The sequence below is a fragment of the Schistocerca piceifrons genome, chromosome 2 (assembly GCF_021461385.2).
Source record: "Schistocerca piceifrons isolate TAMUIC-IGC-003096 chromosome 2, iqSchPice1.1, whole genome shotgun sequence".
In the NCBI taxonomy this organism is placed as follows: Eukaryota; Metazoa; Arthropoda; class Insecta; order Orthoptera; family Acrididae; genus Schistocerca; species Schistocerca piceifrons.
Window position 1 is genome coordinate 711,956,482 of NC_060139.1, and position 14,905 is coordinate 711,971,386.

At 41.7% G+C, this 14,905-nt stretch overlaps 1 protein-coding gene across 1 annotated transcript in view; it reads right to left on the reverse strand.

Moving 5' to 3' along the window:
• The window catches only part of LOC124775787, a 154,302-nt gene extending 140,463 nt beyond the window's left edge, over positions 1–13,839 (reverse strand). The window contains exons 1-2 of the mRNA XM_047250618.1: positions 13,695–13,839; positions 8,381–8,547 (exon numbers count right to left, since the gene is read on the reverse strand). Of these exons, the coding sequence (XP_047106574.1) occupies positions 8,381–8,547; positions 13,695–13,839 (312 nt within the window). The remainder of the gene's footprint in view (positions 1–8,380; positions 8,548–13,694) is intronic.
• Between the last annotated feature and the right edge of the window lie 1,066 nt (positions 13,840–14,905).

Sequence of the window (14,905 nt, forward strand, 5' to 3'; positions counted from 1 at the left end):
CGTGTTGTCTACTCAATAGCACCCCATACCACCATGCCAGGTGCTTGGCAGTATGCCAATGACGAATACAATATGGCAATGTTTGCTCTCCTCTGTGCATCTACACACGGATACGTCCATCGCGACGCTACACGAGAACCAGGACTCGGCTGAGATTAGGCCGTGCAGCCACTCCTGTCTCTAGTGTTGTTGTTGGATACATCATTTTTGACGGGCCTCTCTCTGCTGTCGTGTCAAGGGAAGCCGCTAAAAAAAAAAAAAAAAAAGGTCCCGACTCGAGCTGTGTGACGTGGCTGTACGATGGAACAAATTATATGACTGTCCCGGTCGCTTGTACCGAGCGAGGTGGCGCAGTGATTAGCACACTGGACTCGCGTTCGGGAGGACGACGGTTCAATCCCGTCTCCAACCATCCTGATTTAGGTTTTCCGTGATTTCCCTAAGTCGTTTCAGGCAAATGCCGGGATGGTTCCTCTGAAAGGGCACGGCCGATTTCCTTCCCAATCCTTCCCTAACCCGAGCTTGCGCTCCGTCTCTAATGACCTCGTTGTCGACGGGACGTTAAACACTAACTACCTACCTACCGGTCGCTTGTCGCGTGGAGCGTTGACACACACTGAGGTGGCGAGAGTCATAGGACTCCTAATATCGCGTCGGACCTCCTTTTGCTCGGCACAGTGCAGCGACTCGACGTTGCATGGACTCAGTAAGTCATTGGAAGTCCCCTGGATAAATATTGAGCCATACTAGCTCTACAGCCATCCGCAGTTGCGAAAGAGTGGCCTGCGATCGAGGTGGCCAAATCATTCCCTCGAATTGTCCAGAATGTTCTTGAAACCAAGCGCAAACAATTCTGTCACGGAAACGTGGCGCAATGTCATTCATAAAAATTCCATGGTTTTTTCAACTGCAAATGGCCTCCAAGTAGCTGAGCATAACAATTTCCAGTCAATTATCGGCTCAGTTCGACCAGAGAACCCAGTCCAATCCACAAAAACATAGCCCGTACCATTATGGAGCCACCAGCAGGTTCTAAAGCGCCTTCCTAGCAACTTGGGTCCAGGGTTTCGTGGGGTCTGTGCCACACTCTACCATCAGCTCAGGACTCAACTGATAAGACCGCAGTTTTTCAGTCGTCTAGCGTCCAAGCGATATGGTCACGAGCCCAGGAGAGAGCTGCAAGGGATTCGTGCTGTTAGCAAAGGCACTCGCGTCGGTCGTCTGCTGCCGTAGCCCAATAACGCCAGATTTCACCCCACTGTCGTACTGGACGTGTTCGTCGTTCATCTCACATTCATTTCTGCGGTAATAACACGCATTGTCTTTTAGCACTGACAACACTAGGCAAATGCCGCTACTCTCTGTCCTTAAATGAAGGCCGTCGGCCACAGAGTTTTCCTTGGTGAGAGGTAATGCGCGAAATTTGGTTTTCTCGGCACACTCTTTAAGTTATGAATCTCGGAATATTGAATTCTCTAATGATTTTTTAAATAGAATGTCCCACGCGTCTGTTCCAAGTACCATTCCGCGTTAAAAGTCTGTTAATACTCATCATTCGGTCATAATAACGTCGGAAACCTTTTCACATTAATCACCTGAGCTCCGCCAGTGCGCTGCCCTTTTATACCTTGTGTACGCGATACCAGCGCCACCTGTATCTGTGATATCACTGCCCCATGGCATTTGTCACCTCAGTGTACTGTCTGGCGTTGAGTATGGCCCTCTATAATCCGTTGATCCCATAGTCACGTGACAGCCATGAGATCCCAACCAACACATGATCGTACACATTTCTCTTTACAAGGAGCGTAACACGCTCTTCTCCCCATATTCGAATGTGATTTCTGAATAAGAAACCCATTATGTACTCTACCCCTGTATACCGAATGAAGGTAACTGCACTCCTACCTACTTTGTGCGGTAGCGCTGAACTGACAATTATTTGTTCATGCAAGCAAGCAATACATTTCATGGAAGTGCTAAGTTTGTTGTGTAGTATAACATTTATGAACTGGTATGACACTGACCTTGAGCGTGAAAAATGACTACACCTGTATTACAGTATTTTTAAACATACTACTGTTTATACCAAAGGTCCAATGCGACTACGATGTAGCTTTGATACGCGTTCCATGCGCTATGCGTTTACTCCTTGTTCATTGTGTCTAATTAACTTTGTAGAGAAGTGTTACCAGTCGCAACAATCCGTCCTGTATTTGTTACCCACAGCGACAGTGGCGCCCCAAACGGCCAGCAGGTATCACCTCTGAGTACGATTTCGGATGAGTGCAAATACTGTCGTTTATATTGATTTTTAACATCGTTTTCACAATAAGGAGCGTATGAAGTGCCATAAAAATTGACAATAATTGAAAAATGGCAGCACATTTGTCATTCTTCAGTTTTCTAAGGACCCTGGGAGGTATGAGACGGTACATTAAAAAACAGTTTATTTACGATTCTCTTGTAACGTACAGTTATTTACTGAAGAATGTCTTTTCCTTTTAATAACAAAAAAATTCCTAGGAAACACCAGGAGACAGGAAAGACGTCGTGTATCTCCCCAAAAATGCGAAGTTTTGTTCGCTACATTTTCACCAAACCACTGAATGACGGACGTAAGAAACGTGTGTGGGATGGAATACCTACATTATACCTGGAGCTGAAGAGAAAACGGCATAGATGTCATAATAAAACGTTAAAAGCAATAAAACTGTTCCCCCAACAGAGAAGAAAACAATTTTACTATGTCACTACCTCTGAGACACAAACGACAAGAATCTTAAAAGGCATTCGCTTTTGAAGCAAAAGTAATTACATTTACAAAACTATTCGTGTATCAGAAAGTCTAATGATGTGTAAGACTTGGCGTATGATTAGACTCCATAAAAAAATGTACGTGCCAATTAAAGTGGTTATCGTAATAAGAACAGAAATACACGTTTTCAGTGCATGAAACATGTATTTATATTCTCTTACTGTCAGTGAAGTAAGCTGCAATTCTACACATACTCGAAAGTATTTCTTCGTGAATAAGTTATAGCTTATGTCATTGAATCAGTGAAATTCGGCTGTTTTTTTGATTTATTTCGCAATAATTTATGACCCTTAGTAATTTAGTACTGTATGGAACGGAAAATATAACAATTATTTCGTTAAATATGTCGAAAAATAATTAAGTCATGTTTTATCCTTACGACACATGTGAATGTCTGCTTTCTCACCGCCTGGAGAGATAGCGTCACTCTAGGTGGTATTGCTCCGATTGTGTTATTAGAGAGAGTAATGACTCTAGAAAAGATAGATGTTTAATGAAATCTTAATTATCGAGAAGAATCATTATCTGTCTATATTACGTGCTGTAACAAGCAATATTTGGAATATTGAGAAGATTATAATAAAAGCCGGACTTATGAAACTGATAGTACGGTAACTTGAATTCTCCCGCTTTTTATTCTATTAATCTTGTATAAGGGATTTCAGTAAGCCGGAACGGAACAATAAGGAGCTCTAAAGCCGTGCTCGAACCTGCTGTACACGGTCTCTGCATGATATAGACTCCCAACGAGCTACAAGTTCGATATCTGGACCGCGCAGCACAGGCGACTATGCCTGTTAATTCTTTAATATATTGTCTTAATACGCCGTCACAGACTTTGCTTAATATAATTACGAATACCACCCAACCACGATATTATTGCACTTGCCTCCCATGGCTGTTACTGGAAACTAGGGTTGTTGATAAAATGTCGATATATCTTTTCGCAATTTTCGGTAAATATTTGAAGTTGTTCTTTTGAAATTATAATAGAACATTATTTTACTTTCATTGTGTGAATGTGTCTTAAACTTTTTTAACTTTCATCGCATCCACTCTTTCTCTTTGACTGTGTGAAGCAACTCTAGGCGGCGATTACACTGGGGTAGCGGTGTGAATGGAATAACAAGATACCGGATATGAAGATATAGCACACCAGTTGCGTTAAAAGATAGTTTATAACGCAGCTAGTGTGCTATTTCTTCACAACGACATTCTCCAAAAACAGTTGCTGAAAATGATGAAAAAAATCTAAATGACAAGATTGGTCTTTTCGGTGGGCGGAGGGGAAATGCTGACGTAATCGGCGCTACCAACAGAAACTGCAAGGCTTAACTTCACCACTCAATTTTGACACTACAGTTGCTAGGTCTCTGCCATTAGCAGAAATGAAAAAAAAATGTATGTAGACATGAAGCGTTCCGGATAAATCCGACAATGACGAAACCGAACGACGAATCCATCGAACACCTTATATTGTACCATTTACATGCAGTTACCATTGTTAGCAAAGTGGTTATCGCCAAGTGTTAACATGCAGTTCTTGATCTGAAGGGGACAGGCACACTGCTAGCTTGTTGATGTACAGAATATCTAATAATAAATCAATACTTGAATATGCAACTCTATATTGACAATGTGCAGCAGATATTCTTGTAGGCCGATACGTCGAAATTTTCTCCGCTAATATATCGATATTTGGATATTTTTTAGATTCATCGATGGTCGATAATGATATTCCTTTAAATATCGATATAACGGATTCGCTATATTTTTAAAATTATCACCAATGCTCCCGGAAACACGCAGTGACGTTACAGTAAACAAATACAGTTGTAACAAAGGAGTACGCATCGCAGAGACAGCTGTGTATGTAGCAACAAGTGGTTCAACGTGTTGTGAAGTATCAGGACAAAAACTCTCCGTAAGCCGACTGAAGTACCCTCACACTCAGGTGCAATAATATTGTGGTCAACTATACGTTATTCATCATAAGAATGAACCTGACGTAAACAAACACAAACACGATGACAAATTCTCAGCCGTAGCACACTTACACTGATGTTGTTACGCTGTTACTTACGTCTCATATATCTTGTTACTACATTACAGTAAGTGACACTTTAAGATATTCTAATGTATTAAGAGCCATCAACGTTTTTCTTAATCATGCTTTAGCTATGAAGTTTTTCTTTCAAAAATCGTGCACGGTCACAGTCTCTGTACTGTGCGCTCTCATTGTCGCGCTGTTAATACGCAGTGTGAAAATGGTTGACGCTGCTTTCTGCTCCGTAGTGATATGTGCGCGCGGAACTTCGCTATAAAGTAACATGTAGACGTTGTTCTTGATGTTTTTCAAAAGTTCACAGAAAAAATCGGTTTTTAAGTTTTCCAAGGAACTGTATTTACTACAGGTAAGGGATTGCTTATAAAGTGGATGGATAGCTGAATCGGGAGCTTTGTAGAATGGTTATCTGTTTCAGTCCATCGCTTTGATACCTTTTTTTTCCTTCGATTAAATATTGCACACAAAATTCCATTTTTCATCGGAAATATAAATTCTTAATTATCGATATTTTATAAAATATTGTTGATGAAGGTTGTTTAAATTTTAAAAAAAGATTTCAAATTAAATTTTTAGGACAAAATTGAAAAAAACAGATACTTTTTGTTTGGACTATGTCCATTGTTTTAGACCACAGATGTGGTCTGACAGGAGCCAGAGTGATATGCATCGTAGGAAACAGAAAAACAACCATTTTCACAGCATCGATTACGTCATAGGAATGCTGCATTTTTACAGATGCCACCATATCATTTCAATATGAGCCCAAGAGAAATGGTTCAAATGGCTCCGAGCACTATGGGACTTAACATCTATGGTCATCAGTCCCCTAGAACTCAGAACTACTTAAATCTAACTAACCTAAGGACAGCACACAACACCCAGTCATCACGAGGCAGAGACCAAGAGAAATGAACTGAAGCCAAGTTATGGGATTTGTCGCGAGAAATAAAAAGACATTTGAGCTGCCAGACGTACTGGAACTAATGCAGGAAGCTCTGTCACACGTCACTGTCGAACGCATGCGGCTACAGAACGGCACAGCATGGAAGGAGAAAACGCAGCGCAAGGATGGCTCCGTGGATTCTACTGTCGTTCGACTTGTTATCAACGTATCAGATGGCAGTTCCAGTACATAAACGTATTTCCCGGGTTTGCATATGGAAGGAGTTCAGAGGTTACCAGAAGACGGACTATAAATAATAGCCGGCCGCGGTGGTCTCGCGGTTCTAGGCGCGCAGTCCGGAACCGCGCGACTGCTACGGTCGCAGGTTCGAATCCTGCCTCGGGCATGGGTGTGTGTGATGTCCTTAGGTTAGTTAGGTTTAAGTAGTTCTAAGTTCTAGGGGACTTATGACCTAAGATGTTGAGTCCCATAGTGCTCAGAGCCATTTGAAGCCATAAATAATACTTTATGTGGCTTCAATATTGGAACTATGCGGTGAAGTCTCTGCGAAAAGCTTTTGTGTAACACGTAGCTCGCTCAGAAAAATGACCATGTGTTAAGGTTAGGAATTTTCATCACTCTTCCTATTTTCATATTGTGTTATGTGTGAACGACAGCATATTACGCTTTCCATCTGGTCCCCTAAGAAGCGTGCGGTATTGCTGTAGTTTAGCCGAATATTATTTCATTCTCTTTAAATATTAAACGTCATTCGAAGCTGTACTGCTGCTCTGCGCGTCCCTCTTTACGACTCAACTGTAAGTGCTCACATCACTGCAGGATCGTTGGACCAAATGGCTGGCCAGTGCTGTCAAAGATAAGTGCGTCGGTAAAGGTGTACCGTATTATCGCTCACTCGACGTGAGCGAAACGCACAGCATAAAACGTATCCTTATTATGGTGATCGACTTTACTCGAGAGAGCATGGCTTCCGCTCCATGTAAAAAGAAATCCAATGAGATTCCAGCACTCGTGGAAGAATGCTTGGTGTAATGTTTACATCAGGTTTAATCTTACGATGTACAAAGCCTAATACAGATAGGGAGATACGGGGCGTTCAAAAAGTCTCTCCGCAGTGCCGTATGATTGTTAGCCGCGCGTGCGATATGCCGCAGTGAATATACCGAAATGAAACTCAGTGGAAAACAAGTTATTAATTTCTTGAATGTTCATTTTTACTTACAAAATTTCATATTAAATATTGACAGTGTCCCCCTTGTTGTTGAATACACAATTCAGTTTGTCTAATCATGTTTCCAAATACAAGCTGTAACATTTCTTCTTAATAGGAGTAGTGAAAGTGGATATTGCAGTTTTCAATTCATCGATGGATTTTGGACGGTTTTTATAGACAGTTGCTTTCGCTGCACCCCAGAAGAAAAATTGAGGTGGTGTTAGGTCAGGCGATCGTGGAGGTCAAAGTCCCTGTGAAATCATGCGGTCACCAAAAACATCAGCAAGCAGTGACATGGAAAGGCGAACTGTATGCGCGGTTGCACCATCTTGTTGAAAATAACCGTTCAGTATTTCGCTTAACACAAGTTCTCCTATGAATGGGTACAGAATATCACTGCAGTATCGTTGTGCTTTTATTGTTTCGTTGAAAAATGTGGGACCCACAATCGGACGTCTAGAAATTGCAATCCAAACTCCTATTTTCAGAGAATGAAGTGGTTCCTCATGAATACGCAATGGATTTGCAGTACTCCGCACACGAGAATTTTGCGAGTTCATGTACCCGGATAAATGAAACCACGCCTTCATCAGTGAAAAAGGTTTCATTAAGAATATCCCTTCCATTTTGTTGAACGAAAATTTTGAACCGTGCAGTCTCTTTCCATGATCAGTGTTTTTCAGTTCTTGCACGACTATCACTTTGTATCGGAAAAGTTCTAATTTTTTCCGTACAGCTGTGTGGGCCGGGCCGTTCCGACACTAACATCGATTTCCTGGGCGAGCTTTGCTACTGACTTGTTCGAACACATGAACATTTTATCGATAATTTCGAGTAGTTTATCCTTAGACAAAACGGTACGACGACCACTTCTCGGTGCATCTGTCACTGAACCCGTACTTCGAAATTTTTTAATCAAGTCTCGCACAGTATTGTGAGGTGGGAGTGTTGTCTCCGGGAAAACTGAATTAAATGTTTGACGAACTGAAACTGTGTATTTACCGTCAGCTTTGAACAGCTGGTCGACTAAAAACACACGTTGTTCAATGGTTATCATTTTAACAGTGACAAAAACGAAACAAATGAACAAAGGATCTAAAACTTAAACGCTCACTTCAACGCGTAACGACACACACCAACGATACTACTGACGCTGGCTGAGATGAACGAAACAGTGGAATGTTGGGAGAGTCCACTTGAAGGGAAGTAACCCAGGCAGGCGTACAATCCATGCGGCACGCGCGGCTAACAATCATCCGGCAGTGCGGAGAGACTTTTTGAGCACCCCGTAGTATGCTTGCACAGCTACTTCTTCGTGTTGCACTTGTAATAACCAGCATTGTACAAGTGTTGGAGTAGGTATTGCTGGTAGCGTACCTTACGGAAGACGTGGAGCGCGCCAGGACAGGAGAGGGCAGCGAACACGGCGACGGCGCCGCGGCGGGTGTCCAGCAGCCTGCCCAGGTCTACGCGCAGATCCCAGGGTTCGTGGACAGAGGCGCGCAGTCCGCGCCACCCCCAGGCGTGCATCGCTGACACACCACCTGACGCAAAATGATTCCCTCACTTACATGATCGCATGGTGTCTCATCTTTCGGATTTGTTGCATTCATAGAATTGATATACCTAACTGGGCAATGGATCCACCTTCTTCAGCGCGGAGGCGCAAAAACGTCCGACCTCCTGTGAGAATCTCAGTGTAGCGAACGCGAGTAAAATGGACAGGAACTACGGACAGGTGCTGCTCGGGGGGAGTGTGGATCGGCCGTGAGGCGGGCCGGGATGGTTCACGCAGTTGCGATTACGCTGTGCCCCGGATGGCGCAGTGGTTACCGCACCCTCCTAGTAAGCAGGAGACCCCGGATTCGAATCCCGGTCCGGTACACATTTTCACTCGTGGCCGCTGATTCCGCGTAACGTCCCGCTACAAATGACAGTAATGACCCCCTTCAATTTACATATAAAGATTCCCTAAGTGCCACGGATAAAAAGTAATTACCTTACCATTGAATTGCCGCGTCATAACAAAATTATACAAAGTGGAGCAATTTGGGCAACGTCACTGTCGAGCTGAATAATGGGCGTTTCCGTGAAGTAGCTCTTATTATGGCATTCTCCTAAGGGTGGTGCCAGCGGGGAGTGCCTCACGACAGCGAGTCTCTTTATGTAGTATTCTACAAGCCTGTGTCTGTTGAACCGACTGCGAGAATGAAAACAAAATAGCACATCGCTGTGTATACAATTTTTATTTAAAATTATGTACGAGGAGAAGAATATCTATGGGATGAAGTTTGTCTAATGCTTTAAATGCACTGCTACTGTAGTTCAAACTGACTGCGAGAAAGAAAATAGCACAGTATATCATAGAACGTTCTTTCTCACGGTCATTTTAAAATAAATCGTGTACAGTGTTGCTTAAAACATTATTTAGCATATGTCCATCCGAGTAATTATTAGAGTATCATGGAAAAATTCCAAGTATATCAATCAAGAAAAGTTCGAGATATTTTCTAACGTTTCCTCTTTACATCTTATAATGTATTTATATACCATATACATTAATGTCGGTCCAAACTTATATTAATCGTGTAAAAAATTTGAAGCAGATCAGTCAAGAATTTTTCGAGGTTATTGGTTACAACGTTAAACAACGACTTGTTTTTGTATGGTAGTACAGATTTACTGGCAACAAGCATTTTTGTTGAAAAATGTTCACTATGTTGTACTCAATAACAGCGTAGCAAAAAAGACCCTCTGCTTGCAAAAAATGAGGTAGGTTTATTTTTTCTATCTTGTGTGTATAGTGGAGAATATATAGAATCCAAGTTTTCGACCTTCAAAACCCTCGGGGCAATTTTTTGTGGCAAAAAACCACCAAATTTTAACACTATTTTTCAGATTTTCGCCTGTTACGCAGAAATTATACGTCCTAATGAAAACGTTGGCATCACCAGAATGAAGGAGCATTAAATTTTGCATCGAATGACCTACTTGAATGTCAAAATCGGAACAGCCGTTTGGCCGCAATCAGTTGCAAAAGTTCGGTCATTTTTACGAACTTGGCTAAAAAGTCGCTTCCAACTCCTGCAATTCAAAAACGGCTATTCCAATATCAAGTTATCAAAGTTTTGGGGGATGAAATTTCATGCTACAAAACCATCTAGGTTTTCAGTTTTAGGCATTATTAAACTTTCATACACTTGAAATCCAGAGTAATTCCATTTTGTTGTTGTTGTAAGTCAAAGTTATTCAACGAAATGAAATTTCCAATAGGAAGACGTAAATCTATCCAATCTTCGGGTGTGGAGGTATCTATACATCTCCTTCGATTGATATGTAGTTAGCAGCCGAGGCTACCATCCCCTCCATTCCTTTGTTATTCTTTCCATTGTTAGCCACGCTCAGTCTTCCTGTGTTGTGCGAGGGACGCGCTTAAAACTCCTGTGTCTTGCAAAATTCTCGTTTCCTCGTTTGAGTTTACTTTCGTTGTGCAGTCAGTGCATTTAAAATGAGTGTTCCAGATTGTACAGATGTGTGTTTTATATACGATGGCAACTTGACAAACGATAATGTGGTTACAGTGAAACAGAAAGGACTAGAAACGCTACTACAGTCCCGTAAGGATAAAGAAATCGCAACACACGGTAAGTTATTAACTGGTCTGTCTGAAGATGATGTGCACAGTTCCTGCCACGAGAAGTACAATAAATCAAAACTGATCAGATCGTCTTAGACAAAAGGCCCGGCACAGTTAACGGAGAATCTTCGTTAGTACAAGAAAGTATTTGATTTTAATAAATACTACTTTTTACTGTGGCGTGGAAGTTGATGATAATTGGGAGAAACTTAGCAGACTTTCCTATGCAAAGCTAAACATTGTTCCTAAAGCGATGATACTAGAATTAAGAGATACTGTTATTGGGGTAACTGAAAGGCGAGGACTGGGCTCTTGAAGTCTTGCAACGTATCTGTGATGAGAACCTTTGTGCTAAAGATGTTAATATTGTAGGTTTTATCAGAGAGATTTTTTCCAGCCAGTCAGGGGTGGAGGAAAAGAAATAAGTCCTGGATCCATACAGATATGTGAAGCAGTGGATATGATTTCCTCCTACATCGAACAATCAGAAGAGTGCCAGTGTACGCTGCAGGAGTTAAAGAACCAAATCACCAGTGGCTAAGCGACAGATGTAAGGATCATACAGATCCGCCTCTTTCAGAAGCGCGGTGAAGAAGTAATGTTTGTTGACAGACATAAAAAGATCACAATAGTGTGTTTCAAAAGTAAAGGCTATAAGATAATGTCTGATAGTCCCTATCACAGCAAGCTGTCAGATCTACGAGAAGAGCGTCTGAGAATTGCACGCTCTGCTGTATATGTACTTCTTGAGGACTTCCGTACACAGGTATATGATACATCACAATATCCCCACCTAATGATTTCTCGTCATATGTCCAATCAGCGATTAGTGAATCATTGCTGCATTTCTTTGAGTCGTTGGTTTTCAAAAACAAACAAAGAACTCTTGATAAATAGAAAAAATTGTGTTACTCATGTGCAAAAGATTCGGATCAAGACTCATTGTCGACGCTCTTAGTGCAATTGAATTCGCTGCTCCATGATGAGACCTTCCCTATTTGAGAAGTCTTCGATTGCACAACCTGAGCTTCCTAACAGAACCAGTGAAGGATTCATCCAGGTCATCTTTGATATCGCCGATTTCTATATCCGCACGATTGATGGATTGAATACGTTCCACTGCATGGGAGGAATCACGGCAGTTCCTCGCTACACAGCTACGGAGTCTGACAAGAACACTGATGGGAAAGGAAAACATTCAACTTCCAGAATTTTTGTCTGCTGTGGGTATGCCTCAACTGATTACCTATGAAAAAGCAAATGACGTTGCCTTAAACAGTCTTATTATAAAGGATCTGAATTACAACAACCCATAGTGCTTGAAGGTATCGTTCTCCGAATATAATATTCTGTGGCTTTATGGGAAGTGGAAGAAATTCACTGACGTGTCAGAATGGGATGGATTCATGGAAGAAGTGACAAATCATCAAGAATCGGTTCATTCAGAAATAATGTGAATCCCATTCTTAAATTATCTTCCAACTTTTTAGGACACAGTAGATACGTCTCTTCTAACAGCATTGAAAAAATGCATGAAACATGGTCAAATGTGGTGGTTTGTCATTTTCGATCAGCCACTTTATCTGAAGACGATGGTTATTGTAAGAAGCGAATGCAGTGTTAAAAACATGCCATTTTACGATTAGGTGGGCTTCACCTTGTAATGGCCTTTTGGAGCATCAGTAAAGTAATGGCGGGAAGTGACTTGAGAGACTTACTGTCTACAATATTGCTCAAAATAGTTTGGATAAAGTTTTGAGTGGGCATGCATACGCTCGAGCAGTAAGAGCTCATAGATTGGGTCACGTGGTATTGTCATATTATATCTTTCAGAAGACTGACTTCAAAAATGAAACTAAAATAACTGATATATTTTGCTTCCCCATAACATACCATCAGTATTTAAATGTCAAAGCTGCTCGTAGGTTGTGTTCCAAAAATGAACAGTATAGAGACAAAAGTGATGACACTTTCTGCAGGACCTGGCCATCATTTTGCAGGACAATGCTCAAGCACGTACAGTGCAAGCTGTTACTGATTTGTTTGACTGACGGGGCTACTAATTGCTATACCACTTACTGCACTCCCGTGACTTAAGCCCTCGTGAGCTCAACTCGATTTCTAAACTGAAGGAAACACTTCACGGCATTCGCTTCAGAACTGCTACAAATTCGTCGGGCAATACACCGCGCCGTTCGAACTGTCAACACAACTGGCACTGCTAAGAGTATCCTACGACTTCCACATCGCTGGCAACGGGCTATACACAATGCTGGTGACTACTCTGAAGATCAGTAAAACTTTGAAACATGTATCTATTTTATACGAGTTGTAAATAAATAGGTGCCGCTATTAAAGTTCCAACCCTTGTATGTACTGTACATATGAACTGTTCAATTGCATATTAACTCCAGATTTCAATGAGTGAGAGTGGATTGATGAGAAACATGTATTGCTAACGTTTAAGTTTTCATATAGTGACGTAATGTTTTAATATGAGAAATCAGAATTGACGTTTACAGTCTAGGGTCCCAGTAACGTATTTTGCGCTGGTAGAAACAGTATATTTTCGGGGGATTTTTAATCAGGTGCCTTAAAAGCTGTGGTTCACCCAAGATGAATGACACAGACAGAATTAAATTTCATTCATAAGATTAGTGCTTGGTGTAAAGCCTAGACGAGCAAAAAATTGGTTCAAATGGCTCTGAGCACTATGGGACTTAACAGCTGAGGTCATCAGTCCCCTAGAACTTAGAACTACTTAAACCTAACTAACCTAAGGACATCACACACATCAATGCCCGAGGCAGGATTCGAACCTGCGACCGTAGCGGTCGCGCGGTTCCAGACTGAAGCGCCTAGAACCGCTCGGCCACTCCCGCCGGCCCTAGACGAGCAGAACCACCACACATTTACTACGTGAAAACAAAATTCTCGCAACCTTTCTTCTAGGACTACAGAGTTGAAGATTAGAACGTAACTTTATTTTTGGGATGACGTAGGCGCCAGTTGCCTCGATTTTCTGCAACACGGAACGACAGGAGCACCTCTTACCGTCTGGCCAGCATGTGAATGCCACGACAAAGTGTAAGGAGCGCTGCCGTGCAAAGTCTGCGACCACGGCCGCAGCGTGTGGGTCCATCTGTGGAGGGCGCACTGCCGGTGCGCCGCAGGACTGTGCCGGCAGCGTCAGCGTCATCAACGCCAGAACCGACAGCGCGGTCCGCAGCGCCTGCTGGATCTCTTTCGAAGGCCATTCGGATGGTCCCATCAGCAATGGACGCAGCTCACGGCGGTCCTTTCTGCGGGGCTGCAACGTTACGCACGTTCCCTATGCATAAAGGCCTTTCGAGTCCTCTTGAATTCTAAGAAACAATTTTAATCACTTTCCAATATATATTATTGTACGTTCAATAAGATATTTTCCTCACAAATGACTAGCTGCATGCTTTTCAACTTCTAGTTCAGAAATAAATTACGTTGGCTCCCATAAATAAGGATAAACTGTTATGTGGCTCACAACGCGACCTCACGGAGAGGCCTTCTCCGATTTTCTCCATACTTATAGGATTTTTCTGTGCACTGGTAAGTATATATCATTTCTAGCATGTTAATACAGTCTCCGACACCTGGGTTCGCAGAGTAAGAATCTTGTAACTGTAAAATTAGTGTTTCGAATCTCCCTTGTAGCGACTTCCTATTCCATATTTATTAACAAACGAAAATGTTAATTAACAAATATTGATTCATTATTTTTGAATAAAAATAACATCATTTTATTTTCATTACTGGTAGTTAAAATCTGATACAGACATGCGAAATTCCTTATTATTAAATTTTTAAAAAATGTACGTGGTGATTCACAATTCCTGTTACAGGTTTTTAGGGATTGTAGAGAGGACCTAACACATAAAGTTTTGATAGTGAACCCATGCTCGGAAATGTAGCGTTCGGATGTAAAATAAGTTTGAAGATCGGATCACTTTTAAAGAGGACCAGACCGTGGTTCAGGTTGAAAAAAATCGATTTTCGGTTTTCATCATATTTCGATAGATTAATGTTTTATTTAAGTACTCTGAAAAGGATTTTACTGAAAAAAAAATTTTCGAGCAATTAAAGAGTATTTTCCTACCACGTGTGTTTATGGGCCTCTCCCACTTTTCTGCCACCCACTTTTCTGCATATATTTTAGATCTTTATATCCCCTACATTGCACGTTAGGGATTTTTTTTACTCCCGAGTGTGTTGGCTATCCTTGGAATGCA